This window comes from Sinocyclocheilus grahami, unplaced genomic scaffold (genome assembly GCF_001515645.1).
Source record: "Sinocyclocheilus grahami isolate Dianchi unplaced genomic scaffold, SAMN03320097.WGS_v1.1 scaffold10.1, whole genome shotgun sequence".
NCBI classification, from domain to species: Eukaryota; Metazoa; Chordata; class Actinopteri; order Cypriniformes; family Cyprinidae; genus Sinocyclocheilus; species Sinocyclocheilus grahami.
In genome coordinates, this window is record NW_015505189.1 from 52756 (window position 1) to 73125 (window position 20370).

Below are 20370 nucleotides of genomic sequence, written 5' to 3' on the forward strand. Positions count from 1 at the left end.
AAAAAAAATATATATATATATATATATATATATATATATATATATATATATATAAATTGTTTTAATTAAATGAATCATTTTATTAAAACATCCTTTTAATACTAAAAATTATGTGTAAATAATATTGGCTGGGGGACCAAAAGTTTTTTTTCCTGTAAAAATTAATCAAATAAAACCCTTTGTATAAATCCTTACACATACATTTTCTACGTGTAATTGTGTGCCTTTTAATGTATATGTGCACTACCATTAAAAAAGTTTGGGGTCATTAAGTTTTATTTTTTAAATAAATCCTGTTTTTTTAAACTTTATATTTATCAAAGAATGCTGAAAATAAATCTTAACAGTTTCCACAAAAATACTAAGCAATCGATTTCAACATCGGTAATATTAAGAAATATTTCTTAAGCGGTCTTCTTAAATTTTAATATAACTGTTTTTACTGTATTTTTGATCAAATAATTCAACCTTGGTGAGCATATACTGTAAATCATTAAAAAAGTGTATATTCATTATTAAATTTCACATATTGTGTTTGGTTCGTTATATATCCAAAATCTCATAATGTCACTGATATAAACTGTATGATTCTAAAAACTGGTGACACAGCAATGCAGCAATGGAGAGCATGGAAGTACAGGCGCACTGGGCTGGAAACTGTCATTATGTGAATGCAGACCAGACCTTTAGGTGCAGGCCCATCCTAGACATTTTAGGAAGTTTGACCTTGAGCAGAGAGACCACAGCTCTAAGCCAGGGTAGAGCTGTGTTTTCTCTGAGGCCTGCAGGAGATGTTGTGGGGTTATGAAGGTGCACTGAGGGTAAACAGACGAGGTCTCGTAACAGTTATAAATCTGAGTGCTAATGGCCGCCCTCCTGTGGAGTGCTGCCATCAGTGGAGCACAGTGACAGCTACAGGGCCGGGGGGCACTACGGGGCACGGGGGGGCACTGGGGGTCTGTTCTGGCTAATTTAGTTGTTTGAAAGGAACGCGGCAGGGAGCCTGGAGACTATGGGACATCAGTAGACTTGCAGCTCTGATGTCACAGTGCAGCCATTAGTGTGCAAGTATGTGTGTATGGGGGAGATTGTGGAGCCGCCCTTCAGGGCCCCCCTGTCACATGGGCCACATGGGATAGAGGGAATCGAGAGAGGTGTCCACCGTCGGGCGTCCATGTAATTATTGTGCATTCCAGCGCTGTCTGTCACCATTTCTCTCTGATTGGCTCATGCTCTAATATTTACTCTATACTGTCCTATACGGTCCTTCATATAACTCACACACTCCAGTCACTCTTGTATTTGATAATGTCTCCCTCATATTCACTCTCTCATCTTACACAAACAAGCACCCATGCTGCTGCATGCTGTTATTATACGATTTTCACAGCAGGAGAAATAAAAATGAAGAATGGAGGGGAAAAGAACTGTAAATCCCCCTCCCAGCGCTGGAGCTCAGCACTGGGCCTTTGTTGTGTTGCGAAACCAAACTTGCATAATGAGAACTCACTGTGATTCGCTTTATTTCATTTCCAATCTCACCCATAATAGAATTACAGCACAAACAAACAGAATGTGTGTTTTTGGCCTTCTCTTACCTGGCCACCAAGTGAGATGAATCACTGGCATGCCTCTCGTCCAGATGCTTTAGGCCAACTGCATGTTTCCACAGCGAGGGATGGAGTGATCACACTTTTTTCCATGTTGCTTGGTCTTTTGTAGACAGTGGTATTATCTAAGCTCTTTCGACTGAAAAGTCTTGTTAGTAAAAATGTCAGCTAATGTGATCTTTTCTGTATTATGTCATTTATTTTCACCTTTTATTTCATTTGAATAGACTGTGTTTATTTTCTAAGCACAAGTATAAAGGGTATTTGACACCATACTCTGGTTTCTTTTGTTTTTCTGTCACACAGATGGAGAATATTTCACTCTTACCAGACATGAGCCCATTGGAGTTTGTGGACAGATCGTTCCTGTGAGTGTTTTGGCCCTAATTTTCCTTAATATACTTTGCTTAAAATTTCTATGCCATCTCCACAGTCCTTAATGGAGAGGTATTTGAACACCTTAGTGAAGATGACAGGCTTGTTGAGGTTTTAGTTTTGGGGGAAGCCCTCTTTTCCTTAAAGTCGGCATGAAATTGAAATTCTGTCTTTTAAATTCATGTTATTGATCTTGTTGTGAATGATCCATCCATGCATATTATTTTTGGCCCTGTAATTTTTAGTCAAAATGTCATAACTCAATCTTCCAGTGAAACAACAGTCTTCTTTTTGGTGACATCTGATGGAATCCTCCAATCATTTATTCTGCTTTAACCCTTCCCCTTTTTATAAAATTCTGCAAGCTTGCATTCAGATCTGCATCCGTCCAGTCAGCAAGCGATAGACTGAACCAAGTTCTCACCCTAATTCATTTCACTCAGATGTACATCACAATACTGCAGAAAACATCTTCAGCTATTTCCATAACACTGTAGCTTTAAAATATATTACACAGGTTACTGGAAGTGTTTGAGGTTCTTATTAGTCTCTGTATGGTTGGCTACAAACAGACTGGCAGGAGGAGGTTATGGCCTGTGCCAGTGAGGCAGAAAAAGGAACTGAGAAATAATGAAGCAGGGGTGAGTGGGAGGTATACTTGAAAGAAAGAATTAGAAACAAGGAAGCAAAAAAAAAAAAAAAGATTGTGACAATGAAGACCGTGCTTACCACTCTAGACCTCATGATATGAGAAATTACTTGTTTCCAGCAAGACACACCAAATATTCCACTAAAATCTGGTCCATCTAGCAGATCTTTGAGCATTGTAGGAGAATGACAGGCACAAAGTTACTGAGCCTTAATGTTACAGAAGATTGTGTGACTCGTTCGGTTTCCAAATGAATGTGCAGGAGTCTGAAATCGTTAGTGAAGGAGTTATGCTCTCAAGAAACAAAGATATGAGGTTGTCTGAATGAGCTCCCACAGTAAGTTCCTGACCTATGTCTGTACAGTGGAACTTCCCCCTGGTGATGACAGCATGGAAATTGGGGCCAGCGCTGAGCTGCGGGAACACTGTTGTCCTGAAACCTGCTGAGCAGACCCCTCTCACCTGCCTCTACATCGGTGCTCTGATCAGAGAGGTACAGCACAATGATTTTACAACATTGTTGTGAATGAAGGGATACAATATTATCCATTCTGACCGCATCATATTCATAATACAGCAGTAAAATGATACAAAGTGATACAAAAGCAACATCAACACACATTCATGCAAATGAGTGATATTTCATCATTTGTTCCCCACTGCACCCAGACCTTTGTTGCCTCTCTTGGATTAAGAGGCCCATTTTCTTCTCTTCCTTTTGATGTTCTGTCCATCCTCTCATCCACAGGGCCTGTAGGGAGGTCGGGGTGGGTCTGGATTCCCCCTCCACGGCCTGTGGTGTTCTTGGCTCAGTTCTCATCTAAAGCTTTTTCCTCTCATACTGTTTTCACAGGCTGGGTTTCCACCGGGAGTCGTCAATATTTTGCCAGGCTACGGGCCAACCGCGGGAGCCGCGATCGCTTCACACATGGGCATAGACAAAGTGGCGTTCACAGGATCGACTGAGGTAATTTTCCTTTCAGCAGAATGGAAGAATCACACCCTCTCCCCTCATCCTCCTTTCCGCCGGTTTGTCATAGGCCTTGTCCCGAATGACGCTCTTGATGTGGACTCGCAGTCTTGGTCTTCATTCAGGCATCAGTGAAGTCCACAAGACGTTTGACTATTTAGGCATTTTAATCCATGTTGCAAAGTGCGGACTTGTAAGAGTCATTTGGAACCACTGGGATGTGCAAAAATTGTACCTTTAAGGGTACAACTGCTTGTCACTGGGAAAGTACCCTTAGGGACAACGTTGTACCTTATTTTTGCCTAAAGGGTTCATAGTAGTACTTTAAAGGCCCCAATATACTCATGACTTAAATCTTTTTCATTCTTCGCTTTACTCTTGTCTGACCTCAGCGGACTCAACAGAAGAAATGCACTGGAGATTTTCACGTCAAAACAGCCAGAGCTTTGGCAAGCTGTTTCAAACTCCTAAAACGAACTCCATTTTGGCCTGATTTTGTTTTATATTACATCACACCAGTTAGTTCTTCAATTCCACTTGATGCATATTGGGGCCTTTAGGGTGCATATTACTACTTTTGTCATTTTAAGAGTACTGCCCCTTGTGACAAGCTACTGTACCCCTATAGGTACAATTTTTGCAATTTATTTCTGACAGTGAAGGGTTAGTGAATTTGTACCCCATTACTGTGGGTGATTATAATGAGAAGCCTGAGGAAGTTGTGTTTATAGGGGGGTCTGTCTGCTGTCTCATACTACACACACTCTCACACCCAGGAATGCTTAACGGACCACCTGGCTTTCCAAAATTGTTTCTAATAAACAGGTTTTAGGTGGAAGTGGGAATGAAATGTTAATCCACAGGTGGTCTTCATGTACTGTTAATGTCGTGCCAGTCTGGTTGGACACCTGAGTTCATTTACACTTTATAAGTGTCCTGTACATACTGTATAATGACTACCCTTTCTATTGAGCTCCATGCATCAGACATTAGACAGCTACATTGTGGCCCCGGAGGAAAAATTACTCTTTGAAGCCAACTGTATAAATTTAATAGAAAGCCAGGGACTGAAAATAGGCACCATGTTAGGCACAGAGAACTTAGCGCTTGAAAACAGGCCTCACTGACGGTGACATAACTCTGCTGTGACAGCGTATTTTAAACAGTGATTATTTCTAGCTACACTTGCCTCGCTGGTAAGAACCCTTAAGCCCTTTATTCAATTACAGCCTTTCATAAATCGAAATATTTCAGTGTATGTTTTGATCTGTTCTTACACATGCAGCATGTTTTGTTATTAATTGAGGTGAATTTTGTGATTTAGAATAGACAGAGCTAAAGCTTATGATGCCATTAGCTTCACCGGAAAAGTGAGTTTACATGCCTAGTTATAATCGAGTTACAGCAGTTTTACGTAGTGGAGCAACAGTCTACATCTGCCTGTCTAAGAATACATGAATATATGAAGGATTAAATACACAAATTACCTGTCTTCTGAAAAAAGCACATGATGCATACAACCACGTTATCTGGGTCTGTCAGTCTGGCTTTGCAAAAACCAAACTGTAATGATTTCAGTTATTTACTGAACTTTTAAAGTGCATGTACACTGCCGTTCGAAAGTTTGGGGTCAGTAAATTATTTTAAAGAAATTAATTATTTAGCAAGAATACATAAACTGCTCAAAATGACAGTAAAGATATTTACAATGTGACCAAAAAATTATATTTCAAATAATTGCTTAAAATATTAAATAAATACTGAACTTTCTATTCATCAGCGTTTCCACAAATATTTTAAGAAGCACAACTGTTTTCAACATTGATGATAATAATAATAGTAATAATAACAAGAAACGAATAATTTAGTTTCTTGAGCAATAAATAAGCATAAATTCTGAAGGATCATGTGACATTAAAGATATAGAGGTAATGGCTGCTGAAAATTCAGCTTTGCCGTCACAGGAATACATTGCATTTAAAAATATATTAATATAGAAAACAATTATGGTAAATTGTAATATTTCACAATATTGTTTCACTGTGTTTTTGATCAAATAAATACAGCCTGGGTGTGCATAAAAGAATACTTTCAAAAATATTACAAACTCTTACTAACCTCAAACTTTTGAACGGTAGTGTAAATGTACTTCGTGTTTATCTTTATTGTTAAAGAAACAGAATCATGTGTGTGTGTGTGGGTCTGTATGTGGACATAAGACTTCTCACACAAACAGAAGTGTTGTTTCAACAGAAAACAAACTAAGCTTGTGTCCTTGAAAAGCACTTGTTGAAATGCAACAGATGTTTCTTTTTGTGGGAAATGACAGTTAAGTAATTTCCCAGTTCTTGGCTATTTTGATGACTGCGATGACTATTTCTTTCCTTTAAAAAATGTCATTGATAAAACAAGAATGCAGTGACTGAGAAAGAAACATCAACAGGCCACACAAATCCTCAGATGATCATAGCGTCACGCTGAAAATGGTCCCAACCCACCCGTCTTCACCCACACTTCCACTGACTGACTTTCACAGGAAACTCATCACTATACACCCCACCCTCTCGCCCTTCCTCTTCACTGGCAGCGGTTTTGCTCTTCTCCTCCTGTCAGCACCGCTGCTGTGGGTGTTGCTGAGCTCTAATCTGGACTTGATTAGGCAGCCCAGATCTCTCATGCTGTGCGTGTGTGTACATACACAGACTCTGAGTCACTTCAGCCGTGCGTATAAGGGAGGACTAGGCCGGGGGGTAGTGAGGCATTCTGGTGCGTGGTGTATGACCTGCCCATTGCTGCTATTTGTGGAGTATAGCTCCTTTGTGACAAGTGTGCAGTGATTTCTTTTTCATCTTGTATAAATTTTTTAAGTGGTTTAAAAAATGTTACACATTTATTATTATTTTTATTATTATTTATTATAAATTTTAATAATAACAACAATATATATTGTAGTATACACAAATTAAGGTCATGACTGCAGACAAACCAGGTGTAACTAAACATTGTGGCACTAGTAACTTAACATTTTGTGACAACAGCTCAGCTGTTTTTAAGAAGCTTTTTTCCAATGAATTAGCACTAAACAAAATTAGTTCATTAGAATTAATTGGTTAATTTTGACAATTCTTGTAAATTAACTGATTTGTGTCCCTACATGGCAATTTTTGTCCCCCCCCCCACACACACTTTTTATAACCTTTTTTTATATTAGTGAATACTATATATGTATTTAGTGTAAATGTATCAGTTCAAGTTAAGATATTATTCATTTATTCATTCAAAAACAGAACAAGTGTTAATTATGAATTACAGGCTATCATTGGATAGTTCTACACTACATAGTCAGGATTTTACTTTCAATGATGCATGTAATTGATCAAAAGTGACATCCAAAGACTGTTATAAGAGATTTGTATTTCAAATAAATGCTGTTTTTTATCTCCCTATAAATCAGTTTCCACAAAAGTATCAAGCAGCACAACAGTTTTAAACTGTGGTAATATTAGCATATTAGCATCATTTCTGAAAGATCATGTGACGCTGAAGACTGAAGTAATGGCTGCTGAAAATTATAAAAATAAATAGCATTTTAATGTGTACTGAAATAGAAAAGTTATTTTAAATGGTAATAATATTACTATTTTTACAGTATTTTTTATCAAATAAATGCAGTCTTGGTGACACTATAATACTTATAATCAGGGGCGGATTTAGTGAATTGGGGGCCTCAGGCAAAATATAGGAATGGGGCCCTATACATTTGCACACATTTTCCTAGATCAACCTTGAGGTTCCTTTTTTGTTGTGATGCTTGCTGCTGCACAATGGTGCCCCAGAGTTGTGTCCAATGTTTCTACATTTTTCATGTACATGTTATAATGGCTTTCTTTCATGTTGTAAACCACGAAATATCAACTGATTTACAGGATTTCACAAAAACAAAAGAAATTATAAAATGATAAACCTCACAACTGAGCGTTTAAACCAGGGGTGAGTCAGAAGTATAAATTATTATATTAATTTAAAACAGGGTTATGTGGGTGAATTTTTGCATTGATCTGAACAAAAACTACAGACTGGATTATTGAAAATGAACATTCATTCTCTGCTAGTATGAGGCGCTTTTGGAACGTCAGAAATGAGAAAAGAATGAGAAAAGTGTGAAAAAATATAGCCTATACCGATGAAAGAAGTCCACTGATGAGTTACCAGCGTAAGCCTGTGTGCAAAGGCTGTCTAATTCTAAACTTTAAAATACATTTATTTTTAGTTATTTTAACTACAAATTTAAATAAAACTGAAAAAATAAAGAAAAGGCCATTATAGCCTACATTTGCACACCTAATGATCCCAATGATCAGTGAGAGCAGAACGATTGTTCTAAAATGGTAAAACACATATATCAAGAGCATGCTCACAGATGAGAACAAAACAGCACTGGATGAAGTGGATTAGAGCCCTGCACGGGCCTCAAATATACACTCTAAAAAATGCTGGGTTGTTTCAACCCAATGTTGGGTCAAATATGGACTAACCCAACTGTTGGGTTAAATTTTGGTTACATTTTTAAATTAGCTTTTTAACCCAACAGTTGGGTTAGTCCATATTTGACCCAACATTGGGTTGAAACAACACAGCATTTTTTAGAGTGTAGGCCCTAGCCCGTCTTTTTTTCCCTTTTCCCAAAAAAAGCTTATAATGAGTGAGTGACGTGACATGTGGCCAAGTATGGTGACCCATACTCGGAATTAGTGCTCTGGATTTATCCCATCCATATATTGAAGGTGGGAGAGAGCGCTGTACATTCACTCCCCCCACCTACAATCCCTGCCGGTACAAGACTTGAATCCTCAACCTTGGGTTACGAGTCCGACTCTCTAACCATTAGGCCACGACTTCCCCTATAAAGGGGCTTATACTACTGTTTCAGCTATTAAAATAGTTCAGTTTTGTATGTAATGAAAAAGTGATTATATTTAGTTTCGTTTTTTTATAAAGTAAATTTAGAAAAACGTTTGGAGCATTTTTTGTTTGTTAAATGTACTTTTTTTTTTGTTTTTAAGTAACGGCCAGCGGCAGACAGTGAATTGATCATAGCCTATATGTTTGATCAATTTAGCCTTCTCAAATCATCAGGACGTGCATAAAATAAAATCTATATATAAAACAGTTCAAGCATATCACAATGTTAGTTTAAATGTTTAACTTAGATAAATGTGCGCTGTTAGACGCATATCCAAGCGTTTAACAGCGCATGATATGTGAATTATTTATTAGCCTATTTTTTTTTATCCATGCAGCAAATGCTTTAAAAACAGCTTTAAAATTACTTTATTGCATTCCAGACGCTTTTAAAGTACTTTTCACTATACATTTTACGGGTAGCTTGAATGTAAACATTGTCATGAATTCGTTGTATTCCCATTTGTAAAATAGCCAACAAATTAATTGTTGTAGGCTAACCCGATCTCATGAAAGTGCATCGGCCTATAGCACGATTTTCTGCTTCTATTTGGTGTAGCCTAATATTGCTATGCAGAAATTTACTTTGGCATGCAAAAGACTGAAAAATTCATAATTAATGGCATGGCTGGTTCACTCGACATATGGGACACACAGGCCTATAATAACTGCTGAAATATTTGCGGGGCAAATCTGAGGTCAGTCTGAGCGCTCATGGTACGCACAGTGCGTACAGCCGTACACCTGCAGGTGCCACTGACTCTAAACACGTAATTAGCAACTGTTCGCGTGTCAGCGCTTAATGCGCATCTCCTATATGAAAAGCATTTTAGGGGGCCCTTGGCTTTTGGGGGCCCAAGGCGGTCGCCTACCTTTGCCTAATGGGTAAGTCCGCCCCTGCTTATAATACTCTTCATTCAAAAACCAAAAATCTTACCGACCCCAAACTATTGAGCAGCAGTTGTGTATATTTAAAAAGGCACTGCCACTTTAAGTTTATGTTGGTAGCTTATAGTGTAGCTGACCACTTTTTCAAAAGAATAGCTTTACTACTGCGTAACTACTTCAAATTATGATGATCTTGTAGCTTGAAAAACTAAAGTAGCCTCCAAAACTGAGACCAGCACTCATAGGTATAGTATCTGTGAGAGGTAGGCATTTACATTCGTGCAAAGAGCCCAGCTTCCATTTTTCCACTGAGCGAGAGTGTCAGAGGGAACTGAGGAGGATTGTTTTCCCTTCGTCTTCTCCCCTCTCCCTTTCTCTTTCCGCTATCTGATGGAAAACAGATTCACTGTCAGTAAGTATGTTTTGCGGAAAGGAAAAATGTACAAATGTTTGTTTATGGTTAGGAGTGCTGCTCGCCAGCCTCTAAAGCACTGAGCTGGCTGTGAAGAGTGAGACGGTCTTTCTCACACACACACACACACGTGCAGTTAGAAAAGAATAGTTTGACGTGAGCATAATGTTCTCTGTGATGTGAAGCAAAACCCCGGACAGCAGCTGTGCGATGTCTGCAGTGCTTACACAGGCCTGAACAGCCTGTAAGATGAGAGCCAGTCCACCGCTAATGTGAAACTTTAGGTGAAAAGAAGTGTGAAATACAGTTGGAAGAGAACAGATTCAGGGAAGAGCAGCAAAGGACATGAAATTATGAAACAGTAGACTCCTGTTAAAAAAAGAAACATGCTCCTTAAGCTCAGAGAAACCAAAACCAGACCAATAATCACTACATATGCTTTCATTTGTGCACTAACAAAGCCAATAAATGCATTTCAAGGATCTTATTTCACTGTTATTTTGTGGCTCCAAACAGTGTTGAGCATCCTACACAAACCTGCGGTCAGTTCTTCCTGTTCTCGATTAACCGACAGATACTGTTGTGTGTTGGACATTCCATTCTCTCTGGCCGCCACCGTATGCACAGATATTTAAGATATGTGAGCCGAAACTCATGGGCCTGATAATGGTGCTGGTTGCCTTGCTGAAGAGGGACTTCTCATGCAGCAGGATTTATTAATGACAGCATCCCACTGATGTTGAGATTTAGTAAGGCTCCTCTGTGAAGTCCTGCTGATTAAAGTGGCTCTTCTCTCTCTCCACAGGTAGGCAAGCTGATCCAAGAAGCAGCAGGAAAGAGCAATCTGAAGAGAGTCACGCTAGAGCTTGGGGGAAAGAGTCCCAACATCATTTTTGCAGATGCTGATTGTAAGTATTCAGACGCTGCTTTACGGCTGCCCTCCTGTTGTCCCGCTGCAACAGTTTGTGCACAAGTGCTACTCCAGAGACTCTCTCTGTGTCACTTGACATCAAAGACCTTCAGGGATCTTTTAGAGCTGCGTCTGGGCAAAAAACTGAGTGTCTTGTGTTTCCGAGAGGCCCATATTCATATTAGCTTTTCTCACTTCCTAAACCCTTGATCCTTATTGTCTCGAAGTAGCCCAGCAAACCAAGGCAGAAGTCAGAGCTTTTAAATGTTTTCAGCAGCCGTGAGCATGGCCCCCCCGTAAATCAGCCGAATGGACCCTGCCCGGACGCATCACACCACAGCCGTAAATCTGCCGGCTCCCATTAACCCTTCAAATGCCACAGCCTGCCACCCTTTTCCCAGGTGTCCATTATCTCACACAGATGCACATACTCGTGTATGCATGCATAAACAGCAGACACCCCAGAAGAACAGGAGAGAAATTTGTTACAGCTGCCTAACTAGAAATGTATGACTCCAAGTCTATTAATAAATGACTTACTGGCATGTAGGGGATACATTCCTCATTTATCACCTGTTGTTTGGGCTGTTATTTATTTTATTTAAACAATAGTGCATTGCTGGCAGATGTTTAATAATGTGTTTTCTCTCTCTTTCTCAGTTGAGCTGGCAGTCGAACAGGCCCATCAGGGTGTTTTCTTCAATAATGGTCAATGCTGCACTGCTGGTTCCCGTATCTTCGTGGAGGAGCCCATTTATGATGAGTTTGTGCGAAGGAGTGTTGAGAGAGCGCGAAGAAGGACAGTGGGAAATCCCTTTGACCCAACCGCTGAGCAGGGACCTCAGGTAAGAGCCAGTTAATTGCTTAAATATCATAAATAATTAATATGTACTACTGTTCAGAAGTTTGGGTTCAGTAAGATTTTTTTTAAAACAAAACAAAAAGTAATCAAAAGCTTAAATGTACTTTTATATGTACTTTTAATTGATTAAAAGAGACAGTAAAGACATTTATAATGTTACAAAAGATTTCTCTTTCCAATAAATGCCGTTCCTTTTTATTCATCACAAAATCCTGGGGAAAAAATGCATTACTGTTTCCACAAAAATATTAAGCAACAACAAGATAATAATAAGAAATGTTTCTTGAGCAGCACATCAGCATATTAGAACGATTTCTGAAGGATCATGTGACAATGATGACTGAAGTAATGACTGCTGACAATTCAGCTTTGCCCGTGCATGAATACATTCAAGTTGTAATCATATTAAAATAGAAAACATTTTAAATTGTAATAATATTTCACAGTATTACTGTTTTTACTATATTTTGTAATCAAATAAATGCAGCCTTAGAGCATAAGAGACTGCTTTCATTAACATTAAACATTTAAAATCTTAACAACTCCAAACTTTTGCATGGTAGTGTATAATATATATGTGACTCCGGACCACAAAACCAGTCTTAATTCGCTGGGGTATATTTGTATGGGTCAAAATTATTGATTTTTCTTTTATGCCAAAGATCAGTAGGATATTAAGTAAAGAACATGTTCCATGAAGATATTTTGTAAATGTCCTACTGTAAATATATCCAAACTTAATTTTTGATTAGCAATATGCATTGCTAAGGACTTCATTTGGACAACTTTAAAGGCGATTTTCTCGTATTTAGATTTTTTTTTTTTGCACTCTCAGATTCCAGATTTTCAAATAGTTGTATCTCGGCCAAATATTGTCCTATCCTAACAAACCATACATCAATGGAAAGCTTATTTATTCAGCTTGATCCTTATTACTGGTTTTGTAGTCCAGGGTCATATATCTAAAGGAATATTTTTACAATAATATCTTACAACATTATCTCAAAATATCATAATGTCATATTATTAAATAAAATGTGTGTGCCATCAGAATTTAAACAAAAATCTGTACAATGAAACATTAATAATCAAACAAGACATTATCTGCATAATCTACCCAATTTTTTTTTTTTAAATATCTATGCCTGTTCCAGTTGTCAGAGTAAATAAAGACACAGGATTCAGTAGTTGATCATCTCTGTGTTGACTGTGACAGGTGAGTGTAGAGCAGCAGAGACGTGTACTGGAGCTGATTCAGAGCGGCATCACTGAAGGAGCTAAACTGGAGTGTGGCGGCAAAGCTCCCCTTTCTAAAGGCTTCTTTGTGGAGCCCACAGTATTTTCTGATGTACAGGACCACATGCGCATTGCCAAGGAGGAGGTAAGCTTTCTTGATCTCTGAATAATGAATCTAATTTCAAATGTTTTAAAAGTATTATAATAAAAAAGCAACAACTTTGTTTTAGATATTTGGGCCAGTTCAGCAGATCATGAAGTTTAAAACTATTGAAGAAGTGATTGAGAGAGCCAACAACACAGAGTATGGTCTGGCAGCAGCGGTCTTCACCACAGACCTCAACAAGGCCATGACTGTCTCTGCAGCTCTGCAGGCCGGCACTGTCTGGTAAGAGTTATATCACATCAACAGATCCTCACACAAAATAAAACACAAATGCCATCCACTTGTTTTGTTTCTGGCCCTAATATCATTGAGTTATATGCACACCTTAATGTGCGCACTGCAAAAATTAATTTTCTAAACAAGTATTTTTTGTCTTGTATTTCATTGAAATATCCAAACATTCTTAAATAAAGATACATTTACTTGAGAAGCAAAATGGCATAAGACATACAGTCTTGTTTTCTAAAAGATTTTTCCAAATTAAATGACTTCATGCTTGTTTTCTGTTTTAATTTATTTTTCTTACCCCATTGGTAGCAACAAGACTTAATAGTACATTTTCTAGTAAAGTGTTTGTGACACACAACAACTCAAACAAAAACAAAAAGCTAAACATATCACATATCTTTGGAAAGCTGAGATTCTTGTGATTCGAATGATGCAAACCATTTTTAACCATTGTGTTGTCCAGCTAATAGCTCCCAGCTATATTCATCTGCAGAAATCTGTTTACCAAAAAAAAAAAGAATGTAGGCGGAATGTTTTTTTCCTTTTTCAGTGTGTTCAAAGTTCTATTACTCAATACCAGTAAGACTTACAGTGATTCTGAGGTTTCTTCTGTTTAGAAACAAACCTCAGAGTATCACCTTTCAAAAGAGACCAAAACCATGCGTTTACTCCAAATGGTTCAAGAACAGCATGCAATTTACTTTGGGTATGCCTTTTTTTAGGCGTTTTAGGCTAATTTTACAGGAATGCTAAGGGGATAATTTAAGAATGTTCAGATATTTGTACTGTAAGACAAAAATGCTGAGCAAGAAAAAACTTTTTTACAGTGTAGTCACATTTATTTAAATCCAGTGATTTAAAAAGGAATCCACATGATCTGTAATTTTGTGTGAGGCGAATGAACTGAAATCCCGTGACTGCACTTTTCCACATAGAAAAATTCATGAAATTATGAAATCGCTAAGATTGTGAGATGTATTTTTTTGTTGTGCAGGATCAACTGTTATAATGCCCTGAGCTGCCAGTGTCCTTTTGGAGGATTCAAAATGTCCGGCAATGGTCGTGAACTGTAAGTGCATTTTAAAATGATATAACATCACAATCGCATATTCCATACATTTGTGTTTCCATTAACATCATTGTTCTCCATTTTCCAGGGGTGAGATCGGACTGAAAGAGTATACAGAGGTGAAAACCATTACAATGAAGATGTCAGGGAAGAAATCCTAAAGCACAAATATGTACGTTCCTAACAGCGGGAAGTTTTCCTCTGAGGTTAACCACTAGCCATTATCCTTTGGTTGTCTATAGTGGTAGAACACCACACACAGTAACCACCCATCATTTCTGCATTGGAGCACCTCTTCTCCTGCATCCTCATATATGGCTGCCCTTCATCTCCATCCCGCGTCCACTAGCAGCTCCACATCCACGGCCACAATTAACCGCCTACACCCATTCCAGCTGTGACCTCCTTTCACCGGCTCCACTAACCATACTAAAGCACTCGGAGTCCTGGTGAAAGAGGGCTACGCTTTTGACCACTGCACCAGCAATGTGCAGACACTAACAGACTACGACCACTCTCTCTGATGATCTCCCACAGCAAGTGTTTTTACACACCACATGGCTAAAGGAGGTCTGAGGGGTGCCATTCTCAAACCTCATAATTAACTTGCCTTTCCACTGGGTAGAAATCTAGTAGGCATATTCGTTTTTACTAAGACCACTGAAGCTCTCTATCTCAGAAAAAAAGATGTTTTCTTTGAATGAGTATTAATTCTAAAATGTGTGTAATTGCTTTGTATTTTTATTTTTCATTTCATTGTTTGATTGTTTTACTTTGTATAACTTTGTCGATGTCTTGACCAATGTAAACAAAAATGATTTACCTCAAAAAGAAAAGAAAAAGAAAAAGAAGAAAAAAATCTTTGGTGTGTATTTTCGACAAATGATTCTCCATTGATGCCCATTTATTGTTAGGTTTAAAGTATTATGTACTATGAATATAGAAGTTAAGGTATAGAGTAATTTCTTCATTAAAATGTCTTCTCTTGAAGGTGATTTTCTAGTTGTCTTGTTACAGATTGATGACTGGAAAGTTATGACTGATGAAAAAAATCATTAGTAAAAGGGGGGGGGGGGGGGGATCCCTGTACAGAGATCCTTTGCAAGATGCATTTTTGCTTCAGTTGTTGCATTTTTCATATGACTCTGAGTATTCAGATTTATGTCAAACAGGGTGAGAACAGACCGAGTCAGAGATTGTTTGGTAAGAGCTCTTTAGATATGAGCAATATGAGCCAGATAAAAGAAGCACCCAGTAGTGCAACTACCTTAGAAGTTGCATTCCCAAAGAAACAGTCACAATGGATTTTCCCAGCAGCCCAGCCAATCTGCTGATATCTTTAGTCAGAACAACATGCATGATGAAAAGACGTGGCTACTTTACACAACACTGGTCTGGATCTGGAAGAGCAGAAAAGGACAGCACAGAGCTTTGAACTAGACCACAGAAAGACCACTACAGTGATAGTTGGCCTTCCTGTGGATCACGTGGAAATTATTCTGAACCATTTCCTTATGAGTTAGTATGTGACAACAATTGAAGAACAAAAGTGGTTTGTTTCAACTCAAAAACAGTGTTGCATGTTTTCAAGTGTGAACCAATCAACACAGGAAAGTGTTGTTGGTTGCGGGCGAAAGGCCTTACAAGGATTGTTTAATCTATTTGACATTGTTGCATAATGGTGTCATCGACCCTTCCCTCCTTAGGAGTCTGTTTAGCAGTATTTATAATTCTCTGGAGTCTCATATGATTACAGTGTACCAAGTTCACACCGATATTTCTACATGACAGTAGTGTAAAATTGCTGCTTTTTAGTTAGAAAAACATGATAAATCAATAAATGGCATTATTACAGACTTTATGTGTGATTCTTAAGGGTGTATTTTAATTTTTATGACTCTGGTAGTGCATAGTAAACTCAAATGAACTAACTTTCTCACACACTTACAAAATTTCTCTTTGTTCACAATGTGAGAATGATCGCTTCTCGTTTGGGATCCTAATTTCACCAGCTTGGACTCTGCCCAAGGTTAAATGGCAAAGGTGGCATCCATCATGATCGGAATTCCAATATCTTTCCTCAGAGACATACATTTATTAGATGAAGCACTTATGGAGTCTGATAAATATCATTCACTATCATTAGCCTATGCTCTTTCAGAGGATTTATGGTCAAATAGATCCATATAACCTTCCCATCTACTGAACTAGGGGATGAATTAAAGATTTGTGTATTAGCTCTCAGATAGGCGCTGGCATGCGTTTCCAATCCAATTAATCTTCTCTAAATAACTATGGATTTTCTACACTTTGCCAAATAGTTGATCAAACTAATGCATGTCACATTTATAAAATGAGATTGCAACATTAGACGCTAGAATGTGTTCATTTGTCTTCATCAAGATAAGCGGAGAAAGCTAAACTGGTGGGAACTGGAGAACTGCAGCAGGCTTTACAAGCTCCTCCTCCAGAGGGAGACACTTTCTCCCCTTCAGTCATATCTCAGAGATCAGTTAGAATCACATAGTAGTGTGTTTGGACTGCTTCAAAATCCCTTGCTGTTTGTTTCATTACCTCAGGAAAGACAAATCCCATATGAGAGCTCTTCTATTTCTCAATCATGTCTACTAGACATCAATTAAGTTACCTGGAGACCTAATGGAGACCTCTCTCCTGATAAAAAGACCACGATAAGAGTTTCCGAAGAAATTTCAGTAATGTGCACAGTCTATCAAGATACCAGTGTACACTGTAAAAAAAAAAAAAGGTTTTCTAAGTTGCAACAAAAAAATTAAGATTATTGAAGTACAATTTACAAGAAATTGCTATTTCAGATTTCTACTTCAGAATCTGCTATTTCTAAACCTGTACTCCCGTTGTTGCATGACTAATTAGCTAAACAAAATGAAGAGCCAGTGAAAAAGAAAAACACTTGAAGCATGTTGGGCTTCAGCCAGCTTCAGTCGGACCTCTGCTCCCTTAGTTGGGAGTTAGCTAGTTTCCTCTTTCCTCTGACATCACTCCTCAAGCCTAATGCAACAATAATACGGCCCCAACTGCATGACATTATAGCTTCCTTACATGCACATGGGAGGGCCTGGACTGAGGTCCCTCCTGACTGCAGACGTACTGTGTTCAGTTCCCAGCTAGAACCAGCTGCACAGCTGCTGCATGGGAGGAACACAAATGGATAAAGAGAATCCAGTCTGTTTTGGGGAGAAAAAGTTTCCTAACAGAGCACTTCCCATCTCTGGGCAGTCCATGTACCACTGTTAAAAATGTGATGCAGCTGTTTTGTGGTCCCAAATGCAAAAAGTATACTGTCAATAAGGGCACCTGCCCCTTGTGCAATTAAAATCAGGAAACAGATGTATTAATTATAAGTGATTCACAGGCCAACCCTTATTTAGTTCTTATTTTTTTGTATTTTTTACATGAATTATTAGCAGCTTCTTACTTGCGAAACAAACTGTATTTTTATGAGAAAAATTCTTGGAATTTGAAACGCATAGACTTTAGGAACATTGTTAAATCTAGATCATAAGTGTCTGATATGTGATCACTAGAGATACGGCCAGATGAATTATAATTTGTTTTTGTTTTTTAACAAAGCAATAAATCTACACAAGCTCAAAGCTTCCCAATGAGTCTGGTATCTCAAAAATTTAATTCAATTCTTTGATCTTAATTTGTTGTTTTAGCTTAATTTACAAATGTGAGCCAAACGCTTAAGCATGTGCCAATACATGCACAAACACCGAGTCAACAAAATGCACCTTGTGTGTGTGTGTGTATATTTTAATGTTGTCCAGATGCTCTTGAGGCACATGGAAACAGGTGATGATAGCATTAGCCCGGAATTGGACACAGATGGAAAGGGGCTTGAACCTATTCCTGTATCACCACCGGGGTTGTAAATTAAAAAAAATTCCCACTGAATGATGAAAATGATTTCAAAGTGAATTGGGCTCGGCCAACTCTCTGTGTTGTATAAACTTGCCATACCAAAGGTCCTTTCTCAGTGTCAGATCATCAGTCAAGTAAAACATATCATTCATGTCTTTCTTTGTCACATTCTCACTTTAAGACCAAAGGACTGGCTGGACCTTGAGGGACAATATTATCACATTTAGGAGGTCTGGTTAGAAAACATGACTTAGATTTGTGTAACCGTCCAGCCAGACCATAACTTCTGGTAGGTGCTGTTATGTGTATCCTAAAGGACCATATGTACACACACATACACGTTTGATTTCCATGTATTATGGGGACGTCTTACAGGTGTAATGGTTTTTATACTGTAAAAACTTTTTTATCCCCTAAACCTACCGCTCACACAAAACCTTCTGCTATTTTAGGTTTTTTTTAGCCAATAAAAATTCATTCTGTATTATTTAAGCTGTTTTCATCATGGGGACCAAAAAACTGACTGGTATTACCACCTTTGTGGGGACATTTGGTCCCCATAATGTAGGAAATACCAGGTAGACACAACAGATCATCAGTCAAGTAAAACATATCATTCATGTCTTTCTTTGTCACATTCTCACTTTAAGACCAAAGGACTGGCTGGACCTTGAGGGACAATATTATCACATTTAGGAGGTCTGGTTAGAAAACATGACTTAGATTTGTGTAACCGTCCAGCCAGACCATAACTTCTGGTAGGTGCTGTTATGTGTATCCTAAAGGACCATATGTACACACACATACACGTTTGATTTCCATGTATTATGGGGACGTCTTACAGGTGTAATGGTTTTTATACTGTAAAAACTTTTTTATCCCCTAAACCTACCGCTCACACAAAACCTTCTGCTATTTTAGGTTTTTTTTAGCCAATAAAAATTCATTCTGTATGATTTAAGCTGTTTTCATCATGGGGACCAAAAAACTGACTGGTATTACCACCTTTGTGGGGACATTTGGTCCCCATAATGTAGGAAATACCAGGTAGACACAAACACACACACACACACACTCACTACCATGCCATCATTTAGCAAGGCATTAAATAGATCAAGTTACAGTACAAATATTTGTTACAAAAGATGTCTATTTCAAATAAATGCTGTTTTTTTTAAATTTCACTAAAGAATAATGAAAATTGTGATCATAAGAAATGTTTCTTGATAGCATATAACCCCGTTTCATTTAAATACAGCTCTTATACTCTTACTACACAGAGAAGTTTAGTCTGTAATATCACGTCTGTAATATGAAGGATTGTTTCCAGTCTGGCCAAGTTGGAAACAAGCTTTCTGGGTAGTTTTAAAACTAATCAGCTATGATTGTATGACTGGTGGGTCAGTGTATTGGGGTGAAGGAAAGAGCCACTACATGTGTCAAAGCATTGAGTGAGGATGGACATTGAGCAGAACTAAAAAAATATGTCCAAACTCTGTAATTACACCTCTCAAGAGACATGACACTTGCGTGTATGAACATGAGCATGTTGTATTTGTATAAATCACAGCAGATTGTGCAGCAACTCAAAACATCATTATTATTTACGGTTAATATAATAATCTTATGCAAGGATCATAACTGTTAGATTATCTTAAGGTGCATTCAACTAGGCCTCCACAATCAGAGCTTGCTTTGAAGCAAAGCACAAAAATGTTGAGCTCGCCAGCTCTTCTTCACAGCTATTGAAATGGCCAGTTCATGCAATTACTCAGTCACGGCTTTCAGAGACCCTCCCCCATATCACCTTCACGTTAAGCCCCCATCCCAAATGGGGCAGCACAAAGTCTATGTGGCAGCCATTTGGGAAGAGGGTCGTTCACTGTGATGGATGCATAAGAAAGCAACACGTTGTCCCAGCAAGGTGCCGCGGAGCTGCGCTCTACTTCAGCCACCTTTTAACCACCATGTCGCAGTGTGAAATGATTCATTTGCGTTGGCAGACGGCCGTATATCCATGGCGAGGGAGAAATCCCTGTTCTAAATCTCACACCCTCTGTTACATGTTTATGCAGCTGGATTGTTTTATTGGGCCAATTAAATGAAGTTGTGATAATTGAGCATAAG

At 38.3% G+C, this 20370-nt stretch overlaps 1 protein-coding gene across 1 annotated transcript in view; it reads left to right on the top strand.

The window, feature by feature from the left end:
• Positions 1–15025, top strand: part of LOC107593009 (retinal dehydrogenase 2-like) — a 33951-nt gene extending 18926 nt beyond the window's left edge. The window contains exons 5-13 of the mRNA XM_016282595.1: positions 1917–1978; positions 2999–3127; positions 3488–3601; positions 10672–10774; positions 11437–11621; positions 12855–13019; positions 13105–13262; positions 14263–14337; positions 14426–15025. Of these exons, the coding sequence (XP_016138081.1) occupies positions 1917–1978; positions 2999–3127; positions 3488–3601; positions 10672–10774; positions 11437–11621; positions 12855–13019; positions 13105–13262; positions 14263–14337; positions 14426–14498 (1064 nt within the window). The 3' untranslated portion in view covers positions 14499–15025. The remainder of the gene's footprint in view (positions 1–1916; positions 1979–2998; positions 3128–3487; positions 3602–10671; positions 10775–11436; positions 11622–12854; positions 13020–13104; positions 13263–14262; positions 14338–14425) is intronic.
• Positions 15026–20370: the final 5345 nt, after the last annotated feature.